The sequence below is a fragment of the Chamaea fasciata genome, unplaced genomic scaffold, assembly GCF_029207755.1.
Source record: "Chamaea fasciata isolate MVZ Bird 193981 ecotype frontalis unplaced genomic scaffold, bChaFas1.0.hap1 SCAF_5, whole genome shotgun sequence".
Taxonomy (NCBI): Eukaryota; Metazoa; Chordata; class Aves; order Passeriformes; family Sylviidae; genus Chamaea; species Chamaea fasciata.
Window position 1 is genome coordinate 19,607,002 of NW_027094090.1, and position 24,508 is coordinate 19,631,509.

General features: G+C 42.8%; 1 protein-coding gene across 8 annotated transcripts in view; it reads left to right on the top strand.

Moving 5' to 3' along the window:
- Positions 1 to 2,732: 2,732 nt before the first annotated feature.
- The window catches only part of TRABD (TraB domain containing), a 34,441-nt gene continuing 12,665 nt past the window's right edge, over positions 2,733 to 24,508 (top strand). For 4 of the 8 annotated variants that reach the window (XR_010720757.1, XR_010720758.1, XR_010720756.1 and 1 more), the window contains exons 1-5: positions 2,733 to 2,819; positions 14,072 to 14,134; positions 16,261 to 16,339; positions 18,995 to 19,161; positions 20,017 to 20,157. Coding sequence is in view for 5 of the 8 variants with exons in the window: in XM_066182960.1 (XP_066039057.1) it covers positions 14,111 to 14,134; positions 16,261 to 16,339; positions 18,995 to 19,161; positions 20,017 to 20,157 (411 nt within the window). In the remaining 3 variants the exon portion in view is untranslated. Of the gene's footprint in view, positions 2,820 to 2,891; positions 2,910 to 14,071; positions 14,135 to 16,258; positions 16,340 to 16,898; positions 18,859 to 18,994; positions 19,162 to 20,016; positions 20,158 to 24,508 lie in introns of those variants that run through there. The other 4 variants (XM_066182961.1, XM_066182964.1, XM_066182965.1 and 1 more) reach the window with 4 other exon arrangements.

Genomic DNA, 24,508 nt, shown 5'->3' on the forward strand with positions numbered 1-24,508 from the left:
ATCAATAGCAACATTTAAAGAAGATATTCAATGTATTAAATGTTAAGAACAGGATTTACACATCACATTAGGTTTCTCAGAAGACACCACTGACCCATCTTGTAATTGCTAATTAATAGAGTGTTCAAGTATGTCAACTCTTTCATTCATTACTCGCAACGGAGCAGAATACAATTTACAGTCACGAAGGTTCTTGCAGAGACACCGCAGCTGTCAGAGGGATCCCTGGCACAGTCCTGGCACAAGGGCACCTCTAGACCTGCTGGCGGAGGTCCTTGCTTTTGATAAACTTCCTCCCATTTCAGCCCTCCCTATCCACTTAGAGAAGTGTTGTGCACCACAGACCAAGCTGAAACAGCACAGACAGAATTCTCTGGCCACACTTTTTCATGTCAGTAGAGACCTGCATCTGACTTTGGTCCTTGTAAAGGCATGTTCAGCCACCACAGTTCCTGCTGAGCCAGCAAAGAAAACACTGCCTGAAGTAAGTATACAACCAACACTGTTGACATAATCAGGGTACAGCATCACAAGCTAAAATAAAATCAGGCCAGCAAGGTTCACAGTATTTCCAAAAGCACAGGGCTTGTCAATCAGATTAGATTAGGTGAGGTCTTTCCTGCAGGCTAAGGCAGTGCTCTCATGCTCTGACCAAAAAATCATTGAACTTTTGCAGCTGAAACAGTGGGAAGCTTGGGAAAAGATCTGTAACCTGTCAAGTGGCTCACAGATTTTGAACAAAACACCATTGGTGGTGTAGTAGAAGGAGCTGCAGTCAAAAAAATACTGAACTGTCAGTATCAGTATCAGCTTGAACCAAACACACAACACTGCAAATAGCTGGGGCTTGAGTAAAAGCCTGGCACACACTGATAGTTGAGCAAATCTGAGGATAAAACCTGTCGTCAGCTGTGTAAGGGACATTACTGCAACTTGATAATCAGGCTGCTGAGCATAAGGGCCTCTCACGTGCTGCTTAGCCAACGTCCACAGGGTTCCCCTGCTACAGAACAGCCCTAGGGTGGATCTGGTGCCACAGAAGGCTTGTGGCTGGGCAAGGCTGATGCCTGGTAGACATTAGAAGCAGAATCAGAAGCAAGCAACTGTGGTCAGGGGGAGCAGCTGCATCTAGAAATTATACTACTCAAAGTGCCAATGTCTTTGGATGCCAATAAAACCATCAGGCACGCTCCCCAAAAGCATCAACCAACTCATTCTGATCTAGTAGAGTGTCCCATCTTTCTTGGTAACCTTCTCCACCAGTAGTGGGGGGAAAAAAAACCCAAATGTATTTGGAATCAGTGTACAGCACTAGATTAAAATGCCCAAAGTGAAATTTTCTTCCTTTTATGTCAGACATTGGATAGTTCTTCCTCAGAACTGAAGGTCTGCATAGCTTGCACCTTATTTCATTTGTTGTGTTTTGATCATTCATACATGAAATGCCTGCTCTGTGCTTTTATAGCAGGTTGAAACAGGAAGTAAAACTCTCAACTGTATCAACATGTCTGGACTTGATTTCCACATACCACATACTTGCAAAGCTCAGCCTAATCCTAAACTAACCCAGGATGTGAAGTAAGAAAAGATCAGAAAACCTATCTTCACATCTGTTCAAATGAAACTGTATTTAGACAAAAAAGGTGTGCTCAGACTAAATGGGTGTTTAAGCCATACTGTCATTGAACTGTGACTTATCAGAAACAGAACAGAGAAGCAGGAAAAGGATGGAGACAATTCCAGGACACAACCAGTCGTTATAATCAACTCTTGACACATCTTTCTGATAACAAATGTTTTCTTGACCAGAAAAATATTTGTATGTATCAGCCTGGTAATTTGGAGTATCACCAAATGCCCCTTAAACAAGTGATCTAACACAGATTTTTCATGTTTTGTGGGTGAAACATTTAACTCTTTTCCAGCAGGAGAGGCCCACTGCAAGAGAGAGGGCCAAGGGCCCAGAACAGCAGCGGCAAGCAGGGCTACACATCGAGGAAATAATGGATAACTTCAGAGCTGATGTTGTTTGCAGCCTGATATCACTGCGATTTCAGTCTTCATTAGACCCACGGCGTGTTTGCACATGGACACCCCGTGCAGTCCCACCCCTTACACCTGTACACATTTCCAAAGGCTTCCAGGGGCGGCCACGCGTGTGCCAGCACGCCGCCAGCAGCCACGGCAGGCACAGTCACCTGGGCAGCAATGCTGGCTCCCAGTCCCGGGCTTGAAGGTCGGTGCCAAGCCGGACCTCCTGCACCAAGCCGGGCTCGGCTGAGAGCGGTCCCCGCGGCCGCAGAGCTGCTTCACCAGTACAGGGAGAAGCAGCCTCAAAGACGTGGCTCAATTCCCTGCCAGGAGGGCCCCCGCCCCCCACGGAAGCTGAAGGCGCTTGGAAGCCCGGTGATGGCACCCCCGCACGCTCCGCTCCGGGGTTCCCGCAAAAAATCCCGATAGCCCCGGGCGGCCTTTCCGCCGGCGCAGATCCGAGCGGCCGCCGGACTCGGCACGGACACGGCGCCGCGCGGCCGCGGGCGGGAGCGGAGCGGCGCCGGCAGAGGAGCCGCGCGGGGCGAGCGAGGGAAGAGCAGGAGGAGGGGCCGGCGGGCCCCGCGGGCTGGGAGCTGTAGTCCTCTGCCGCCCGCTGCCGAGCAACCGGGAGCGGAGCAGGACTACAGCGCCCAGGGTGCCCCGCGGAGGTCCCGCCCCGCGCTGACTCGTGCAGCACGTTGTCCGGCTAACGCGCTCCGCGCCCGCTCCGCCCGCAGCGCCCCGGCCAGCGGCGGCTCCGCCGCTCCCATCGCCCAGCACGGCAGGTCAGCGGGGACGGGGGGTGGCCGCGCTGCCGCGTTCCGCCAAGCCGGGGGCCGGCAGGGCCGTGCTGGGGCCGACCCCGGTCGCGGCGGGTGCGTGCAGGGGGGAGCGGATGGGGGTGTCGCGGTTCTCCCGGTGCCCCCCAGGAGAGGAGGGGGCCACGAGCGGCGCGGCCGTGTCTCCTCGCCGCTAGCCCTTGGCACGCACCCGGTCCCGCCCCTCCAGGTGCCGGGCCGGAGGTGCTGCCGGGCAGCGCCCCCTTGGGCAGGGAGGTGGCCGGGGCGCGGCGGCCCTACTCGCTCCCGCTGCTGGAAGCGCTCCCCGGGCCTGGCAGCCGGGGAGAGAGTTGCAGCCGGGGCTGGTCCGACGCTGCCCCGCCGGTGACCCCGCAGGCGGCGGGGCCGAGGGGCCTCTCCGGGCGGGGCCGGCCTCCCGGCGGGCGGGCGGGCGGGCGGGCGAGCTCTGCCTGGTAGCGGGCGAGCTGAGGCGTTCGGCCCCGCTCGCGGGGCAGGAGGAGGCCGAGAGGCCGCTGCCCGCCGCCTCCCGGGGGCGTCTCGCGAGCAGGCCCGCTATGCCCTCCCCTGCCCTGCCCTGCCCCGCCCTGCCCTGCCCTGCCCTGCCGGGGAACTGCAGCTGGGCAGGAAACTTGAGGGGAAATGCGACTCTTGGGGCCGTTTTTAAGGGTCCGGGCCCGCGTGTCCTCAGCTCCTTCGTTACGGCCGTTACCTGGTCGGGGTTCACGGACGTGGCATAACGCTCCTGATCGAGGTGTTTAGAGATAAGTGCGTCGGATTTAGTTCTGGCAGGGAGCTGCAGTAAACCGAGACTCACAGTTTTTCTTCTTTTTTTTTTTTTTTTTTTTTGGTCTCTAAACATTTGTGGCTTTTTCTGAATTCACCTCTGAAAATAGTTCAGATTAACCTAGCTCTTGAACATAACTCGTGTCACAGGCATAGCCTGGGCTTTTCTCTTGAGGAAAATACATGTACCGATACAGATGTCCATACAGTAGAGGGGTTTATTCTTGCTAGCTTTCAGGAAGAAGGAGAGTATTTTTCTTTGGTAAAACTTCGCAGAAAGTTGCAACTGATGGGTTGGAAAAGTGAGAGAACTGGATGGATGGTGTTTTTCAAGTTAGATGCTGTTTCGCAAATGTCATGGTGACCATACTAGTTGAAAGAAATAACCAGGGTGTCTGGAATAACACTTCTCCATTTGGTAGAGATGTGTGTCTGTGCAGTTACTGTTCACCTCATTGATGGAAGTATTCCTTCATGGAAAGCTAACAGAGTAAAGCAAAAAAATTAAAAAGACCCGAACCAAACAGATTGCAGGGGTTTTTCTGCTGTATTTTAGTAAGGGATAGACGTTACACAGTAGGGGAAAAAACACGTGTCTATTTAATTATCCTAGGATAAATGAGTTTACTAATTGAAAAATCTAGGTAGTGGCTGTGGCACTGGTTTGTGCCCTGCTGTCGGTGGCAGTCAGTAGACTTTGAAGATTCAGTAACTTGAATTGACGGTTTTATTGCAAATTTCAATTTTAAGTTGCTTGTTGTGAATTTCAGTTCTCACAGTGTCTGGCCTTCTGGCATCTTAACTGTAGACTTGGATATTGTGTAGCTGGGTGTTAGAAGAGTTAAATAGATTTTTCAGTGTATTCATTCTTCCATATGGTAGATATGATGAAACACTGCTGCTGCCACCACAACTGTGAATAAACCACGTGGTATTGGCGTCTATTTGTGGGAGAGTTATACAAATGCTTTTTTAAAACAGTACCTTTTGGAAAGCATCTTCTTTTTCCTTATTGCTGTTCAGGAAAAGTGCAGAAAGAGATTTGGGGCAGTCTTCGAAAACGTAGAAATGAGAGCAGATGAGAGATAAGTGTGCTCCAGATTTAATGGGAGTGGTGTGTAACTGTGTCTGTCTGAAGTGATATCACAGCATGTGCTTTGCCAGCCAGTGCCAGTGGGAAAGAAAGATTCTTTAGCTCTCCTTGTCCTGTCAGGAGACAGGACGCTGGCTGTCTTTCGTAGATGATTTTGTACAAAATCTGACCAATATATTCTCTTGGTGGTGATTGTTACTGGGTTAGAAATATATTTGCAAATGCCTATGTGAATTGAATCTGAGATCAGACTTTCAGTTACTGAATGTTTTCTTAAAGGGTCATTCAAATTTCAGGTGGTTTGGAAATGTTAGTTAATACTGGGGTTCTGTATTTGAACTTAAAACTTTTGCAGTGAGTATTTTTCTCCCTTTCTAAAAAAGGACTCAGGGGAACATAACTTGAATATTAACCACAATTTATAGATTTGTATGAAAACATACATGCACTCAGTGACAAGTTCTCTTCCTGTACACTTCTTTTTCTAACAATAATAATAATAAAAAATGGAGGAGCTGTTTTCTACTCCTGCCTCCTTCCTTCCCCTGCCTTTAGTTGACCTGCTTGTTAGTTTCACTGGAAATCACTGAGGGATACAGGATCTTGGCATGTCCACATGCAAGAATTTAAATGTCCTGATGACCCTGCATATCAAGCACTACACTGGAGCTCCTGGAGTGTGTCTTCCAGTGGGTAAGCCCTTCAGACTGTCTGCTAGTTGAGAGGTCTGTCTCAGGAAGGGTGTGCACGCTTTTGAGAGAGAGCAAGAGCCTACACCACAGCTGAATGCCACCAGCTGAACACTGCTGGTGAAAATGAAGAAAGTGTCCAGACACCTGCGTGCTGCATCTGGAGATCCTGGTCTGGCCTTGCTGGATGCACATCTCACATGTTGCACAATAGGTAGTTGTCCTTCAGACGGGCAGCAAGACAGCCAGTTACAGTGTAGCCTGTAAAGGACTGTGTGTGAGGAACTGGGATCAGGAGTTGCTGAGGGGTTTTGTCATTTCTTGGAAGGGCAGCAGATAGTCATGGAAATTGAGGTTTGGTGGTTTTTTTTAGTTTGTATATATATACTGAATTTGTTAGGTACAGAGTCCTTTACAGGTTAAATAAGTGGTGCAACAGCTGGATGGACTTGGAAGTAGAACAGCTTTCCTGTGAGCGTGTTGATAGTACTGAGTTGTTAGTGTTATCATGGGGCTTCTGTGACTGCAGACTGGAATTTGCTACCCTGCAGCTTTGTGTCTGAGGAGTTTTTTCATCAGTTCCCTGCCACAGTAGAGCTGTGGGTTTTTTACTAGTTGCCAGAAGATGGGCACATATCATGTAACTGTTTTAAGCTTTGCATTCACCTAAGGATTTTGAAAGAGTAGATCAGCTTGTTCACAGAGAGTGTTTGGAGAGTAGGATGAAAGGGACAGACAGAAGAACACTACTTGTAAGTAATGTGCTTGGCAGTTGGGCAGAATTATTTTGTCTTCTGAAATCCCAATTTTACCATCATAAGGATTGTGTTTCAAAGTGTTTATAGTAAAAGTGAGTGTGTCTGTGGGTACTTTTGAGATGCAACTTCTGCATATTTCAGCAGACTGCCATAGACACTGCAGAACTTCTTCACCCATTTCCTTTGCTTGCTGCTTCTATAGGTAATGAGCTTCTTGTGGAATTCCATACACATGCAGCAGCTGTGCTATTTTCCTTCTGTTCTGCCTGGGAGTGTTTTGCAGAGGGTTTTCCAAAACCAGAAGTATCACTTGGTTCATAGCTTTACATGGCCTGGAGGGAGGATACCTTACCCCAAGCTGCTGGATACAGGAAAGTATAATGAAATTATTTTGGTTTTAGATCTTTGCTGAATTCACATAATTCATGCTGAAATACAATAAATAGGAAAGTGACTTGGATAGATGTATAGGTTCTAAAAAACTTGTCGGTTTCTGAGTGTCTGTGCAGGCTTGAGCCACATCACTGTAGTCTTTCTGTCCCATGTTTCTAAATGTAGCAGTATCTTTACTACCTCTGCAACCTCTTAAAAGAGTAAGGATTCAGGCTAATGCTTGTTCATAAATTTGCAGTGCAGTGCATTGGTGTCCTGATTCACCTCATACTTACTCATTTCATCAATTAGCCCCAGTCAATGTAATAGCAATAGCTTGTAAAACCACAGAGCATATGAGAATGCTTTCTTGTCTTTTACCAGTAAGCATGTTTTCAGTGTCCGAGGCCACATATTCTCATGTTTCGACTCCTCCTTTCAAGCGAAATGAATGTAGTTGTCTTTGAACTTTTATGTTTTAACTTCCAAAGCATGCAAATGGATGTTGACTAGTGTGCAGGTACCTGAATTTAGGCTGCATATGTTTGCACAGTTCATTCTGCAGGAACACCTCATTGATGGTCAGAGGGTAAAAATATGCATTTTGAAATTTGTGAACTTCTGAGTCATAAGAAACCAGAGCCATGCTCTACAACCATCTGTGATTACAGTGCCAGTTGCTCAGTTGAGTTTCAAAGGCGTGGGTTTGTGTCAGAGAGATAGCATGCAATATGTGGAGTAGGTCACCTTGGTGATAATTTTGAAATACATTCCAATATCTGAATTTGTGGCTGTTACATTAATTGGCAGACAGGTTTCAGCTGATGCATCCTTCTGAGTATGAGCAGGCTATCAACAGAGTAGATATCATTTGGAGCTGATGATTGTAAACATTTGTAAGATTTTTGTGCATAAGTATGAAAAAAAGCCTCATCAACCTTAATTACTCTGTTGCAGAGTATTTAAGGTGCTGAGATTTAAGTGGGTATCTTATTTTGGGTTAGCATTCTTAGTAGGTTAAATGTTGAGCATGGAAGGTGCTTTGTTAGATAGGTGAGACAGTGAGTGAAAGTGCAACAGTTTCTCAGTGGGAGAAAAGTTGAGTCTGTATCTTCTGAGGTACTGATATGCCTCTTTATGTTTACATAAAATCAGTGATCCTGTTAAAGGGTAGCAGCATTCAAATGAGATGTGCTTATGCAGCACATAATATGAGTGTAAAGTGTATAGGCTATACCAGCTAAATCAAATATCCATTGCTAGTGAAACTGTAGGTTTAGATGATGGAAGGGACACAGAACACTTCGTGCACATAGATGCAGGTAAGTTTTTATTGCTGTATCTTATGCCAAGCTGATGGAAGCTGTGTTCTGGCCAGGGATACTGGTGTTGGAGGGCTCGCACACGATTCTGTGTGCTCCCACTTGATTGTTTGACAGCTTGCTCTCAAATTCAGTCGCTAGCCTTTCTCTTGTCTTTCCCACAGCAGCTTTAGAGGGACAAGGGTGAGTGGTGGTGCCTTGTTACTCGGGGGAAGTGCTGTCCTGTGGGGTGTGGGGATTCTAGAAGGACCAGTGATCAAAAACAAAGGAAAATTCAGATTGCAAAATTGAAATGCTTTGAAAGTTCCATGAGCCTTCTAACTACTTGTTTAACTACCAGAGGCCAGATCTGTAGATGTATTTAAGCATTCATATACCTCAGTTACTTATTTGTAAAACGGGTGTACATACAGTCCTGTCTCGGAGGCTACAGGATTAATGCTTTGAGTACCATGTGATATGGGTACCTTCTGCAATGTTAGTGAATATTGTACTATCAAAAGCACTAATAGATAAATTTAGATTTGTTTATTGAGGAGATCAGACACATAAATTTTTGCCTGTTCCTTTTAATGAAAGGTGGAACAAGCTGTAGTTTGGTGACTCCTTTCCTAGTTTCTTCACTACCTATTCTGTTGTGTGCACAGCACATAGAAAATACAGAGCAGTTATAAGACTACAGACAACTTTTATTTCCCTCTTGCAGTGTCAACATGTTGAGGAAACAAAGTGCTTCTTCTGAATTCCTGTATAGCTCAGAAGGAGGAAAACATCCAATAAAAATCTTGTTAAAAAGTAGCTGACTGTGTTGTTTTATAGGTAGGAGCATGAGAGGTTTTTTGAGAGCTTTTTTATCGATTCAGTTAAATCACTGTCTGAAGGAAGCAAATTTAGACAAGACAGTAAAGGAACAAGTTTAGCCCTACTGTAGGAGGATACTATAATGAATTGTCTATGTGGTGTTTGAATTTTCTCACTGAACTACCTCACTGAAATTAAACAGGAAAGGGCCTTTTGTTTTTTAACTTGCCTTGCTAGAAGCCCTGATTTGTGAGTGCATGTACCTCTTGTGTTGTTGAGACTGGAAACTGAGTTTCAGGTGCCTAAATATGAAGGTAGAACCGAAACCCTTTGGTTGACTAAGGCTATCAAGTATGAAAAAATGAGTTCATGAGAGGATTTCGTGCAAAGAAGAAGTACTGCAGAAGCTGTTTTTTATTATGAGAACTAGAGGGCTGATGGGAAATAGCATGGTAGGGAGTTCTTTTACCTCTAGTTTGCTGGCCTCTTGTGCAGGGTAAGCATTGTTGGAAGATGCTTTTCTGTGTGTTTCTTTCTGAACATGCTGTTCTGGGAGAAAGAGAATAATGCCTATGTGCATGGGACAAACACAGGCCCTCTTAGGCAATACTTTTCTCAGTAGCAATGGCTGTCCTGTGCGTGCTGTAGGAACAAGACCTTGAGAGGAAATAGGTGCCTATCAATAGAGATGAGTAATGGCTAAATTGTAGGTTTGCAGTGTATTTGGTGGTCTCAAAAATTCCTGTTTGGTTGCCTAGGTATCTTAAGAATTGGTGAAAGGGCTTAATTTTTTCACACATGTATATATAAACAATAAATTTTAATGGCCCAGTGAATGGCAGGCCCCTTGGACTAACAAAGATGAAATAAGTACAAGAATTCCACTTGCCTGGTGAAAAGGTGTTTGAGGTGGAGATTCAATCATCAAGGAGTTCTTTCAAGAAAATTTCAGAGGCAAAGCCTCATCTTGCTGGGTTATAAGGAGCAAGATCAGACCCTTCTTTGTGTCTTCTAGCTCCAGGAATTTATTTGTAGTACTGGAAGCAGGAGAATGAATTAAGACAGTCTCCTGGCAGATAAGAGAGCAGGAATACTTCCTAATCTCTGATCTTTATGAGTGCCTAAAAGCTGTATCTCCCAGTCCATCTGAAGGAAGTGCACTGTCATGTTCTGAGTTTTTCAGTATGTGATATATCTCACAAGGGGCTTTTTCAGGCCTTTGAAGTAGCTGGAGGAGGGGAATTTGATTGGTTTCACATGTTCATGCCAAATCTCATGGTAAGTAGAACTTCAGGTTATGAGATACTGCAGTATACATATTATGGAACACTGTAAATTATTGTCTGAACAGGTTTTTTTTGCCTGTGGCTTTTCAGCTTGGGATTGAATTTCCTTCTCTTCCCTGGCAAGTTCTGCTGACCATCTCCTTTTCACATGCACCTCCTCTAATCTTCAGTGATCTTTTTCTCCTGGAGGAGCAGTGCTGTGTGTTGCACCTCTAAATGACTGTGAGATCTTCCCTGCGTGCCAAAATTGGTTAAAATTCACATATGGGTGAACAAGCACAGACAAATAAGATGCCTTATTACCTTGTGTCATTTCTTTAGGAAAGTAAACTTTAAAAAAAAGCTCAAAACACAGGTTGGAAAATTAAACTCCAAGAAATTTGGAAATGCGCGGATTTAAATTTTTCAGATGGTTGCCAGAATTTGATCTGAATTGGCCCCTTTTCTTGCTGTTGGACATGGTGTAAGGAAGTGCATACAGATTTGTGCGCTTCAGTTGGTTATCTGTGTAACAGCAAGGTACATTCAGTCTTCTCTCAGAGGCTTCAAATTATATTTCAAATATCATGGCACACACATAACTTCTGTGAATACACAGATGTACAAGGATGGTGTCTTTGACACGGATGAGCTAGGTCAGCCTGGAGTTCTAGGTATTTGACTCATTCCTAAAATATATGCACTTTTGCCAGTGCTGCTGTGGAGGATGCTGCTAGCTGAGTACCCAGCTTTGTCTGTACTCTACTGAGTCTAGAAACAGTCTTCTGCATGGAAAATTTCACCTCCAGTGTAACTTGAGCAGATCTTAGCACCTGAAAACAGGAGCATAGAATTCCTGGGTTGGAAGGGATCTTCAAGATCATCTAGTTCCAACCTTCCTGCAGTTGACAGATACACTTGTCACTATAGCAGGTTGCTCCGAGTTCCATTCATACTGGCCTTGTACTCTCTCAGGGATAGGGCATCCAGAGTGTCTTTGGGCAGCCTGTTCCAGGGCCTCACCACCCTCACAATAAAGAATTTTTTTCTTGTTATCTAGTCTGAATCTACTCTCTTTCCGTTTGAAGCCATTCCTCCTTGTTCTGTTACTACAGCTCTTGTAAAATGTCCCTTTCCATAGTATTTGTAGGCTCCCTTCAGGTACTGGAGAGCTGGTCACCCTAAAGCCTTCTCTTTTCCAGGCTGAACAACCACAATTGTCTCAGCCTTTTCTTGCAGGAGAGGTGCTCTAGCCATCTAACCATCTTGGTGGCCTCCTCTGGACTCAGTCCAACATGTTGGTGTCCTTCTGTGCTGGGGTCCCCAGAGCTGGATGCGGCACTGCCGGTGGGGTGTCACCAGAGCAGAGGGACAGAAACACTTCCCTTGCCCTGCTGGTCATGCAGCCCAGGACACAGTTGGCTTTCTGTGCTGCAAGTGCTCATTGCCAGCTCGTGTCCGGCCTCTCATCCACCAGCACCCTCAAGTTCTCAGTGGGGCTGTTCTCAGTCCCTTCATCCCCCAGCCTTTGTTGTTAATGGGGGGTTGCCCCGACCCAGGTTCTTGCACTTATTAAACCTCATGAGATTCCCACAGCCCCACTTGTCCTAGAAGAAGACAGTAGCAGACCTGCCTGTCATTGTGACTGCCCATTCTCTCACCTGGCCATGGAACTATTGTTCCATGGATTCCCTGCAGAGGCTGGAGCTGGAAACAAGCAGCTTATTTTCTCCAAAGGTACAGGTCATTTAAAAACTGGTGCTAGTTAGCATGACTAAACGTGAAAAAAGATCTCTTCCCCCCACCCCCACCAGTATCAGACATGTAATTTAGTTAGTGGTGAGAATGGGATGAGGTTTTCTAAAATGTCACTTGGTGGGGAAGAAATACCATCTAGTGCTTCTGTATAGGAGTCTATTCTTTAAGCAAAACTTGCAATTTATTATTTTGAAGAGCACTCTGTAGATAAGAGATGTGTTTTCAAATGCCAGCAGGTCTTAATCAAGCTTAAAACTTTAGGTTATATTTAGGGCCAGCGGATTCACTGCCAGAAAAAAACTGTGGTATTTTGCACACAAACCAATTGAGAACTGAGCCCAGAGCTGAGCATCAGAGTATTGGTACACTCTGAGTGATGCTGTAGTTGAACAAGTATTTTCTCAGAGTGCAGCTAGTTTCAGCATCTCTGCTTCATGCTGTTCCTCAAGTTTTGAGGCTGCAGTTCTTCCTGCAGCTGTTTGATCATCTGAACTAAAAATGCCTGGGGGGGGGGGGGGGGGGGGAAGTGTTTTTTTTAAACTGAGCCTGCTTTCCAGTATGGTTTACTGTCTAAGTCAACAAGTAGTTAAACCAGTCTATTAGAGACAGGACAAGATAAAAAGGCACTGAGTTTACTTAAGCCCACAAAACTGACCGACTGTCTGGAGTGAGGTGTCTGTGGGCTGGTGTGTCCCAGTCAGGTTGCGGGTCTCAAGGCAGGAGTTTCCTTCTTCTGTGCTGCTTTAGATCTGTCTGTACCACTCGTAAATTGTGGAAATACTGAAGCACAAGAGCAGTTCAGCTTCACCTGCCATTTCAGCTTACTCTGGCATCCAGGTTTCTCTGACTTGACTCCTTGGAAAACAGGAAGGTGCTGGTTTTAAAATTATATTGTGCCTTATAGCAAAACCACTGGAGTGCTTATTTTGCCTGTGCAGACTTATTGCATGTTTTTGAATAGCTTGTTTTAATGAACCTCTTGGACTGTGTACAGTGTGTATTTTTTTGTTTTAATGAGGTGTTTGCCTCACACCTCAGGAGTTGTGTCTCTAGCTGTTGCCTGCTCAAGCTGTGGGGCTCTGTTGGGTGTCATGGGGATTTTTCTCCAGAGACCATGCAGAAGCCAGGATCTTGGCCACTCTGCTTTTTTCTTGCCCAGCCTGCAGCTGTGATCTCTGGTTTGCTGGCTGACCATGAGCAGTGGACAGCAAGAAGGCACAAATTCCTGAAATCCCTCTGCTGCATGGAGGGAGATGTGCCAGTGGACAGAATTACACTCACTTGCTTCATACTGCCCAGGCAAATGCTCTTTTAAAGAAACTTATTTTTAGCAAAACTGGAAAGCAAAATGGCTTTCTAAAATGCAGAGTGTTAATCTGACTGCAGGAGATTGTTGTATTTGGGGAAGGGAGAAGCTTGCCATCACATTTGTGTGCTAAAGTATGCTGTCACCCAGATGCCAGCCAGCTTTTCTCCAGCCTCACCTGACCATAGGGCAGGACCCAAACTTGTTTATCCACTCCTCAGAGTGGGACTGCAAATGTATTCTGTGAATAAGTTTTCAGGATTGCTCTCCCTTTATTTAACACTGTTCTCATGCACTATGAAATAGCTCAAATGGAGGTAGCCCAGAATTCTGTAGTAAAGAAGCAGGACTTTGAGTGCTTCAATGTAAGTGGGGCGACAGTGAGAATAAGCAGAATGATCACTAGTAGTGCATTCAGTGTCTTGTGTAGTTGCCTCACAGTACCACCCAAGTCCAATCAGCACTCTGCCAGCTTCAGGGAGAACTTTGGCCTTTCAAGGTTCCTTCATCCCTATTGTTAAACTGAAACACGGAAACCATTCACTAAAGGTTTGAAAACCTAGTCTCATGGGTTTGTCACACAGATACTAGCTGACTGATCTTCTAACCCTGGCATATTTATGAATGTATGTGGTCACATGAGGCAGATAAAACAACGTCTATGACTATAGTTGAATATTAAGATTGTGACTGCTCCCCTATTCTGTGGAGCAGTGAAGTCCTAGAAATATAGATGATTCCTAAAATCTGCCTAAAAGCTATCTTGATGTAGTTCATATGGACAAGATAGAGCAACGGATTAAGTTGAGCAAGATTTTTGCTGTTGCAGAAACTGCTTTGGCTTTAGAGCCTCCTCATGAACCATACTGAAACAGGCTAGTTTTAACTACTGCTGGGGGAGTTGCTGTTGGTTTGTTGTGGTTCTTTTAATGGCAGTAGAGTTGAAGAGGGGACAGCTGTTTGCTGCTTTTATTACTTCAACCTTTGTTGGAGACTGTAGAGACACCTTTTTTCCCCCCTGACAGTTCTTGAGCAAATATTCTGGGTTATACCATTAATTTTTAATTCTTCCCCATTTCTTTTCTTGCAGTTCTTGTGTGGTTGGTGAAAACAAGCCTACGCTGCAGGAATGCAAGAGGAGCAACAGTCTGAGGTAGGGCTTGGAGATGAAGTTTGTATCTCAGTACAGTTGCAGGGAAGGTCAAGACTGAATCAGCCAGGTTCTTCCACTTGTTCTTGGGCAAGTTCTGCAAAGTCTTAAGACTGAGAATTCCAGTGTGAGACCCCTATTGAAATGGGGATGGAGAGCTGAGTACTATTTTTCTTGATACATCTAGGTTCTTTTCAGGTTCTCTTTCCCTCCAGTTGCAAAAGCTAAAATGGGTCTTTTCTATTATTCTTCTTGCAAGTGAGGAATTGCATGAAATAGCCTAACCTATGAGATTAAGCCTTGAGGAGGAAAAAGGTTTTGTGAGTAAATTACAGAAATTGATTGTATAGAAATAATCTCATTGTACATGGCTGAAGTTCCTTGCCAAATTAAACTGAGATGCTTTTTCTGTCCTTTCTGTTAATTTTCTTCTCCTTTCATATCTGTGTATCACAAAACCTTTTTCTGGTATAATAGGTGAAGCTCAGGAACTTTTTATCCTATGAAGTATAAGAATGTCAGTTCTTTTGTCCTGTTAATAAAAGAAAAGAACAACAGATTACTAATGTGGTGGCTTAGTGCTGTGCTCATTGCAGTGTTGTGATGTTGTGATGACAAAGCCAGCACAAGTGACAGGATTAATTCCATATGTTACAGATGGATAAATTTTTCCAAAATATTGTTGTGACTACACTTAACGTACGCAAGCAGTAGAGTCAAGCCATATGTTGTGATCAAAAGCTGAGCTGGTGTTAAATTAGATTTGTGAATGTAATTGCAACTTGCAGTGTTTTGCAGTTGTCAATGAACAGACTTTTGCCTTGTAGTGAAAGGATTATGTGTTGCTGTGGATATTTTAAACTTTGCACTTTAAAGCTGTTGTACTTTTTGAGTTTACTCCATGAAATGTATCATAAATTTTTCCTTGCCTTCAGTGGGGCCACGGTAAGATACTCAGGATTTATTTTCTCAAAATTCCTGATTGTCATAATGGAATGCCAGAAGAAAATATTAACTCTTGTAGAAAGCTCTTAACAATTGGATGTGCTTTGTACAGACTTGCTTTAAACTTTACCAGGTTAAGTACAAAGTAAATAAACCAGTCATTTTAGCTAAAACGCTGATATCCATCAGGAGAGGTTGGCCGCCTGCTTGCTGACTCATTAATATTGTCTTTCCTTTGGAAAGTGCTTAAATGATGATGGGTTCTCATCCCATCTCAAACTTTTGGACTTAATATTGTTCAGAATTTGCAAATTCTTCCAGTAATCATCCTGATAAACTTTGAATTAAGGTAGCTGCCTAAAGGTAATTTGTAATTTAGCTTTCCCTTGTTCCTGAGTCTTTTCTGCACTAACTCTGCCTCTCTGGCTTGAATGACATTAGCTGAATGAAATCGTTTGCATTCTAGGCACAGGTTTTAAAACTTGCCAGTTAATTAAAAGTAAGAAGGGTTTTTGTTAGCCAAAGACCTGTATCATATAATAGGGATAATATCTAAGAGTCAGTCTTTTGGATTTTTTTCAATTGCCTTCTGTTCCTTTAGAGGGAAAAACTCTGCAGATGCCTTGTATCTTTTTTGACTTTGGTTGGTAATATGTATAAAGTCATCATGCACATGGACTTTCTAAGATTTGATGTGCATATTGTGTGATTGCTTTATTCCAACAAATACTTGGCCTGGCTCTTCTAGAATGGATGTGTTCAGTCTTGTGAGTACTGATTAACTTTGTCAGACTCCTGACAGACTAATGCTGACTGGTGGTTGAGTCAAATGGCATAAAATAATCAGTGCACATTTTAGTTTTCAACACAGGAAGTGCTGTTGTAGTGTTAGAGATAAATTTGTTCATTTTATCTGAAATCACACTTACTTTAAAACTCCATGTCAGGTATAAATAGTATCCCTTAAAATAGGTATGTAGTAGTTTTTAATAAGTTTTTTATCATAGGCAGCTAGGAAAAAAGAGTTGTAAAACCACAGATGTTTTTGAAATGTGACACTGCTTAAATTACTTACTTGTTTGAATATTATCAGTAGGTTCAAATTGAGTAAACTCACAAAGGGAAAGATGTATTAAAACATTTCATTATAATTCCCAGCCTCCTTTTGAATTTGTTTCATACAGGCTGCTGCAGATCCAATGTCGTCCTCTGATGCACCAGAAGATGGCCCTAAGGAATCGTCAAGTGTATCGCAGAATATCTGTATGTTTCTGGTTTGACTGGGGAGGGTGTGTCATAGCAGAAGGGTATTCAACTGAATATATATCCTTGCCTTTTCCTTACCTAAAAAGGACAGGGCTGTTAGAAAAAGGGAGATGCTAATGAAATCGTAGCTGATTTAATCTGTTCTTGATTTGTTTCAAGGCCCAGTTGTGTAAATCAAATTTAGAAAGACCAATGACGTATCGGTTGTCAGTTTGCTGATCCCATACTTTCAAAAGTAAATATTTTTAGATTGAATAGATACACTCAGCTATTGTTTTAAGCTCAGTTATTGCTTTCTAAGCCAGTGATGCATAAGTATGCTTTGACAGTCTGACATCTAGTGATATGACGATCAGTTGTCCCAAGTGGAATGCTTTGACCATGCTAGCATGATAATGTTTTGGCAAGCCTGCAGGATGTGGCAATAGAAGTATTCCAGCCAAAACTGTCTTGTGGAGCCCAGGAAGAATATATTTTCTTACCTGTTATTGGTAAGATCAGATAATGACAGTCAGTTCTTTCTCAAGAGGAAAAAACAAAGGCTTCTTAGGATTTGTTTTATTTATATTGATACACTGTTGTGATATTAACGTATACAGTGCTCATTTATAACCATAGGAACACTTAGATTGTGCTTTCTGGCAAATAATAGGCTCTGACCCATCTTAGGGCAAATTAGTGCGTAACAGCAACACTGCTGAATATTTCCTAGGGATCTCAGCTTGCATGGGAGCAAACAGAGCCGTGACTAAAGCTATGGAAGGTAGATGCAGACCTAAAGAAGCAGATGAACTTTTTATGTTGGTTTTTTCTCCAAATATAGAAGGTGGTTCAATAAAAACCATAGCTGCTTCTGAGAATGTTTTCCTTAATTGTGTCCTTAAATTATAACATCTGGTACTGTACCATTATCACATTTTCTTCTTCACATGAAACATTATTCAGTCCAGTACTGAGTATATGTGTGAGGTAAAAGCTTGAAAATTAAATAGAAATTACACCCTTTAAGGGTTACCAAATATGTAGAAACCACCTTTAACTGGGGGAATCTGAACCATCAATGGCTTTAGGCTAGGAAAGTATTTGAGACAGGTATCACACACACTTCCCTGTGTATTATATTCTCCCTTAGGCATCCACTTTTGACCATAGTGGGAGGCAGGATATTTGCTTAGGTGAGTTTTTGTTGATTTGCCATGCCTGCTTTTATAGTTCTGTGGCTGTGAGTGCTACGAATGCAACAGCCTTACCTCTTCTTCATTTTTCAGTCATGCTTTTCTTACCTTCTCCTTAGCATCACCATTTGTTTTGGCAGCAGCATTGTCGTAGATCAGACAGTACTGATTGCAGCACACCATGTTCTGGGTATTGACCATGAAAGTAGTAGGTTGCTAAAATGCTAAGAAGGATGTTGAAGGGTTGCTGCTGTTTTTTTGGTTTGGGTTTTCTCTTTTATTTGGTTAGTTTTCTTTTAATTTGGTGGGGTTTATGTTTGGTTGTTTTTGGTTTGGGGTTTTTTGTTTTTTGTTTTTTTTTTTTTTACACAAAGTCTTACAAGATTCATATTTGTGGTACAGAACTGGGGCCAGAGCCACAGAGTTAAACCAGATTCGTAAAATTCATGTGTGGTAGGAGGCTGTAATTTATCTGCATCTTTGACATCCTGCCTACAAACTGTTCACTAATCTTTTTTTTTTTTTCCCCCGGGCTTATGATCCTATTCCAGGCTTCTGGAGACCACTTGAGACCTCTGCTAACTTGTGCAGCAGCTTGCCAGAGAAAGAGAGTTGGTTGGAAACAAAACTCTGCTTTCCTGCTTGATACTTTTTTTTTCCTAAGATGTATTACAGCTTAAAGATGACTCATTCAAAGTGACTTTAATTTCCCATTGCTGTCGAGTTAAAGCTTCTCTGTCTCAGTCAATGAGGCTGTCTGGCATTTAATGAGCAACTGTGATGGAGCTGATAGATCCTCCTGTTTTCCATACAGCAAGCTTGACATAGAGGAGCTAAACTCACATTGTACCATTTTGATCTGCAATAGTTGTTGAATCTAGGGAAAAATGATTGGATTCCTGATCTAAATAACTCTCAAGGTTTAGTTTTCCTCTGTGTACTGATCCCTGGTGTGTTAATGACAGGAAAGGCTAAGGTTGGTACTGTAGGTATCCTATATGTGCCAATACGTGCAGGTGACTTTGCCATGTTCACACCAGTGTCCATGTGTTGCTATCGTTTATATAGATAAGAATCCCAAAATGAAACACTTCGGGTTTAGAATTTAAAAAATGCTCTTTTTTTTTTTTTTTTTTTTCTCTAATTTAGTGTATACCTTTTCTAAGTATTCTTTGCTTCTCTGTCCACCTCACCTGCCACACAGCTTCTCTCTTTCCCTTACTGAACTGCGTGGACAACCTGTCCCAGTGTCCACAGGGTAGGAAACCTGGACTGAGACCCATGCTTGGAGGCAGCCTCTCCAGTGATGGCACTCTCAATGATGTAGCTTCAGAATTGAATGTAAGATTACAGTGGTAAATCAATGGCCTTTTAGCTCTACTCTGCTGTTTAGTGGCGACATTTTTATTTTCTGTCTTACTTACCTGCACTTTATATCATGTATGCTTTTCTTCTCTGTTTTTCTTTGCATTTATAGCTGATGCAGATGCATTTAAAATTCTCCTGGAGATGAAGTTGAAGAAGAGGCAGAAAAGGCCTTCTTTACCAAGCACTGTGACTGAGCTTGATGCTGAGGATGGTTCTAAGGTATATGTGGTTGGAACAGCCCACTTCAGTGACAGCAGCAAAAAGGATGTGGTAAAGGTAAATACTCAGTGTGAGCCCTTGAGCAGCTTCTTTATAATGTTTCATCTGAGCACTAGGTAGAATGAAGTCCAGCTCTCTGACTTCCTTCTGTGCTATAACTTTCAGGCTCTGTTTTTTCTAGTTGGCTGTTGGAGGGCTAACAGTAATATGGGATGAGAGGAGCCATGTTATAGTAATAATTTTTGATGCAATACATTGCTCTCCCAGCTCAAATATTTTTAATTTCCCTTCAATAAAAAAAGGCAGATACAGTGCCAGTGTTGAAAGTAGAAATCTCACTGGTGAAGCTTCTGTTGCCTGGGTAGTATTTGGCTGTAAAACCATGCTGCACAAAACTTGAATTCCATTCTCAAGCTGCAAATAGGTCTGAAGCCCTAGTGCAAGTAGGGACTATTTCATACTGTATCTCCTGCAAACTCTGCAGTTAAGAGTGGCTTTATTCAGGAGCTAGAGGGGGAGGAATCTTGTAAGAGCCAGGGTTGACAATTCTGGCGCAAAGTGTATTCTAACTCAAGATTGCAAAATACCACAGAGTACAGTCAAATTAATTTTGGGAATGTGAAAAGTTTAACATGAAGTGTTTCTTCCCTGCTCCCCTCCCCAGCACAGTATGGTCACCATTATCCTGGCTCAAAGCATCCGGTGACATTTTGCTGTCACTTTCCTTAATATTTTTGTCAATCCATAAGTTACCTGGAGAATTCTTATTTCATCTTCTACTGTTTTTTTTTTTAATTGAAAATGATTATTGGAATGTGCTTTTAAGGTCCCTTTTCTCTTCAAAGTGTTGATATTTGGTGCATTTCTGTTTATTCCTTTCTAAAGCAGTATAAATAATTCCATCTTTTTCAGACAATACAAGAAGTGCAGCCTGATGTAGTTGTGGTGGAACTGTGCCAGTACAGAGTTTCTATGTTAAAGATGGATGAAAAGACATTACTAAAAGAAGCCAAAGAAATAAATCTGGAAAAACTTCAACAAGCTATAAAGCAGGTATGATTCCTTCAGTGAGAATTAAAGGTTTACGTTAAGAGTAATTTGTCAAATTGCAATCAGAACCAGTGTTCCCACCAGCTAGGAACCTAATACTGTTGATGTAGGTGAGAATACTATTACAGTGGCAAAGCTAGGTTTGGGTATTTTTTCTGTTTTCAGATGGAGCATTGAGGACTTTGTTTTCACAATAGGATTGGCTGGGCAAAATGTTGGTCTCGACAGGAATCCTGCATTTAACAGCTGCTCCATTTGCAGGACACAAGTCTAACTTTGCAATTGTAATGCTCTGCTAATATATTTAAATGTGTTTATTATTTCTGCAATCTGCATCTGTATCACAACTGTTTAAAGGGCACTTAATTTTGGTATTTTCTGTTCAGCTGCATTCCTTCTTCATCTTAGTGTGTTGCTCTTTAATTCCTGCTCTTTTATTCCTACGTATCCACTTGTCTTTTGAGTAGTTTCTAATTGAGAATAGGCCCTGAAGGGGGGATTCCGAAAAATCTGGGCTAAAAGGTGTGGGATCCTGTTCAAATTATGACTACTCTGGCAGTTTGATGTGGACATGTTTGGATGTGTGTGCAAAAAGTCCTGTATTTTTTCAGTTCCACTTAGCTAGCTTGCATTTGAGTAATTTTAAGCTAGGCACAGTGAAACAACACAAAGTTGACTTAAAATGACAGGGCTCTTGATTAGAACAACAGTGCACGGTCAATAGTAAAAAGAGTTTCAGTGTCCAGCTGGATGAAGAAATTCGTAGATTGTTATTTTGATTGTGTGGTTACTGTATATTGGAATTGCTTTATTGATGTAATTGGGGATTTCCAGGACTGCACCCCCATAGGAATATAATCTGCATGTATGCAGAAGCACTTGCAGTGGCTGGGGGCTGTGCAGTGTGGGTGCTCACACACAGGGTCTCAGAGCAGGCTTTCTGACTTGCGCAGTTAGGTAGTAAATTGTCTTTCCTGTTTCCTTTATTTATGCCCTATCAAAGGAAAAGACACTGCAAAACACTTCCATTTTGCATGAAATGCTGCATCTATCTGTTTATCTTGAGTGGATTATTCTGATGCATGTAGCCAAAAGGCATGTTCACAACAACTGGAACAGCATAGCTGGGGGCTTCTGACATTGTGAACAGGCACAGAAACTTTTTTTCTTTATATCAAAGCTAAATGCAACAGGTTTTGTTGTGTTGAGAGGAAAAGGACAATAAAAACAAAATAGCAGACCTTTTTTTTTTTTTTCTCTGTGATGTAAATTCATGTTGGCAGCTTTGTAGTTACCGCTTCCTACCAGGGCTTGAAGTGGTCTTGTGTGCAGACAGTAGAAAGCACAAACTGTTGGCTCCAAAGCCAGAGAATACTGCAAGGATCCTTCCTATTCTTACAGTTCAGTATTACTCTCCTTTACTTTTTTTGCAGGAATAATGCAAATAATAGAATTTGAACATAGGACTTTTTAAAGAACGTATTTCTGTATCTATGGTCTCAACCCAGAAATTCCCCAGCCTTTCCCCTTCAAATCACTAACAGCATGGATTATACAGGGAAAACCAGGAAGAACAGTCCAGCTGTCTCATGCCGAATTATAGTGTCTTTGTTTTTTTCTGATAAAAATCAGACCAGTTGATAAGTTGCCCAGTTATGTCTTAGTTGCCTCCTCTCACTGAAATGAGAAAGGCCCAAAAGCTACACTAGAAGTCAAAGCTGCTTTCAACTGTCATCCTTGAGTTTGGAAATGAGGAAAAAAAGCCCACATTGTGTCTTTTTATAATCACTTACATAAATATTAAGCACTAAAATTGGATTTCATTGCTCTTAATTGAAGCTGGAAACTGAGCAGAATGTTAACACGAAACATTACATATTTGCAATGGGTCACTGGCATCCACAGCTTATTAAGTAACTGCTGCAGGTGTAAACCAGACTTCCTTTAGCTCCTCCTTGAATTTCAAAACCCTTAGAAGTTGTTTGCAGAGAAATACCTGTTTGCTTTCCATTAAGCAAAGCAGCATGGTGTAGACTGGTATCTGGCTCAACCTGGAGATGTGCAGTAACAGTTGGCTTAAACCTAACTGGTGAGACAGGTTTTCTCTTATCTTCTCCCTGGTTCTGCTGTCCCTTCTGTGTCCATTCCATGGCCCTGTGCTAGTCTGAGTAGGGCTTGGTTTTTTGCTATATTGTTCCTGGTGGCTGTAAGATTGCTACTCTTGGCACAGATGGGCAGTTGAGAAACCCTGCTCTGGGGTCAGGGGAGAAAGTGAGCTAGTGAATCATAGCTTAACATCTTTTTGTCTAAAGTTACCTGTGGAGGAACATAGTGTAATATTGGTTCTGGCTATTGTAAACAGCTCACCTTTTGCACTGTGTAATACGGCCCTCCATGTTTAGGTAACCCACAGGTGTAGTCCTCTTAAAATGGATATCATATTAATTGGTAGATGATAGGTACATCCATCTGGACAGGAGCAGGCTGCTGTTCACTTTCTGCCTTCTTCTACCTACTTTCTACCTATTTGTGTTTTAAAGTCTAACCTTCAGTGGTCTTGCAGCAGTAGGAAAGCCAGTTTGACACTCCAGGTGTCAAGGCTGTGCTGCCTTCCTTCATGGGAATTAGGGTTTTAAAAAGAATTGCAGATGAAAGTACACATGGCTTGTTTCTGCACTTGGTGCTGGATCAGTGACTTGTTATGCAGTCACAGAGTAGCTCCAAGGCCCCTTGCATAGGCTGTGTTCCCATACATAGTATAAACATTTTTTGCCTGGATATTGTTCTCTCTTCCTGCCCTTTTCACTGTCTCTGTGCTAGTTGTGTGTCCAGTAGTGCATCTTCCCTCAGTCATCCTTTCCCAAACTTCACCAGAATTTAGTATGTTTAATCTCTTCTCATATGTTTGGTATTTCTTTGCACATTTTCTAGTAGAAGCGTCTTGTTTTCATGGCTGGAGTCTGCTACAGATTGTAGAGCAGTGCTTTCATGTTTCACTATTGTTCCTTTCCCGGTAATCTCTTATTCTTCTTGCTTTCTGATTGCTATTGAACACTGAGCTGATAAAATTGGTGGTTTGCTTTCTCTTTCCTGTGTGCTAATAGCTTTGCATCCCTCTGCCTGTGCAGTTAAATGTCTTTATACTTGTGAATTCTATATTTATTTATGGTTGTTCTACCATCTAACCTACTAAATCATTGCCATCCACTCAGGATTTAATGTTCTTTTGTGGTCAGCTTTCCTTTATACAGCACTGAATAATCTATTATAGATAATGGTCTTCCTTACTGTTTTGCTCTCACCTTTTTTTATACATTTTTCTCTTTTTTCTCCAACAGTATCTGGCTGGCCAGTTGTTGCTGGTTGCAGCTACATGCAGCTACTTGTCACCCTTTACGTCCTTCCTGCTAAACAAATATGGCAGGCACTAAGTTTGATGTAGGTTAAGAGCAGAGACATCTTGGAAACACTTCAAAGATGCATGCCTGTGTTAGCCAACAAGGATGAGTCTTCCTGTCACAGTGTAAAAATCTAAAAAACAACTTCAGGCGCATCAATCCTGAAGGAGAGATCAGTCAGCAAATAACCTCAGGCTGCATTAGCCTAGCTTTTTTTGTGGTGGTGGTTTTGTGAGTATCTTTTCTGAACTTCTGGAAACCTTTGTTGCCCAGGCACTTTAACTGGATCTCAGGGATCCTGTGAAAACACTTTTTCTCCTGTTTCTTCCTTGGCTCTTCCCAGAAGCCCAGCACTTGACTTTCTTCCATGCTTGCTAGTTTGTAGTATGATAAAGCAGGTAATCAATTTGCTTTGAAAATAACCCCTCTCTTTTGCCAGTTCTGGTCCTCAGTGACTCTTGAGTCCATTTTATGGCACAAACCCACCCAGAGCCTTTGGAGAGATCACACAAGCATTGGGTCTGGCGCAGGGTGGGTCATTTGAGCAGGGAATGGAGACCAGGACATTTCTCTGGTAACTTCCAGCAGTCAATATTAAGTCAGGCTATCCTATGCAGCCTCATCTTTAGTTGCATGAAGTTGATGATACAGCAGGAAATTAGCCTTTGTTGTGAGAAGGGGCAGTGCGCCTTTTGGTAGAATTATGGACTGATGCCAAAATGGAGGAGACGTGTAACCAAGGTGCAGGTTGTGCTTTGGGACACGTAATGTTGATTCATTGAGTCCTAATCACAAAAGTAACTTGTTGAGGACAGCCAGAGCTGCTCAGAAGGGATGTATTTGAGATGTTCCTTTCAATCTTTTTGTAAAAGATCAGGAAAGGAAAATTTTGCTTAAGTATACATAGGAGAATTCTTTCCTTTTTCAAGAGAAGAGCTTTGATTTTAAGTCTGGTT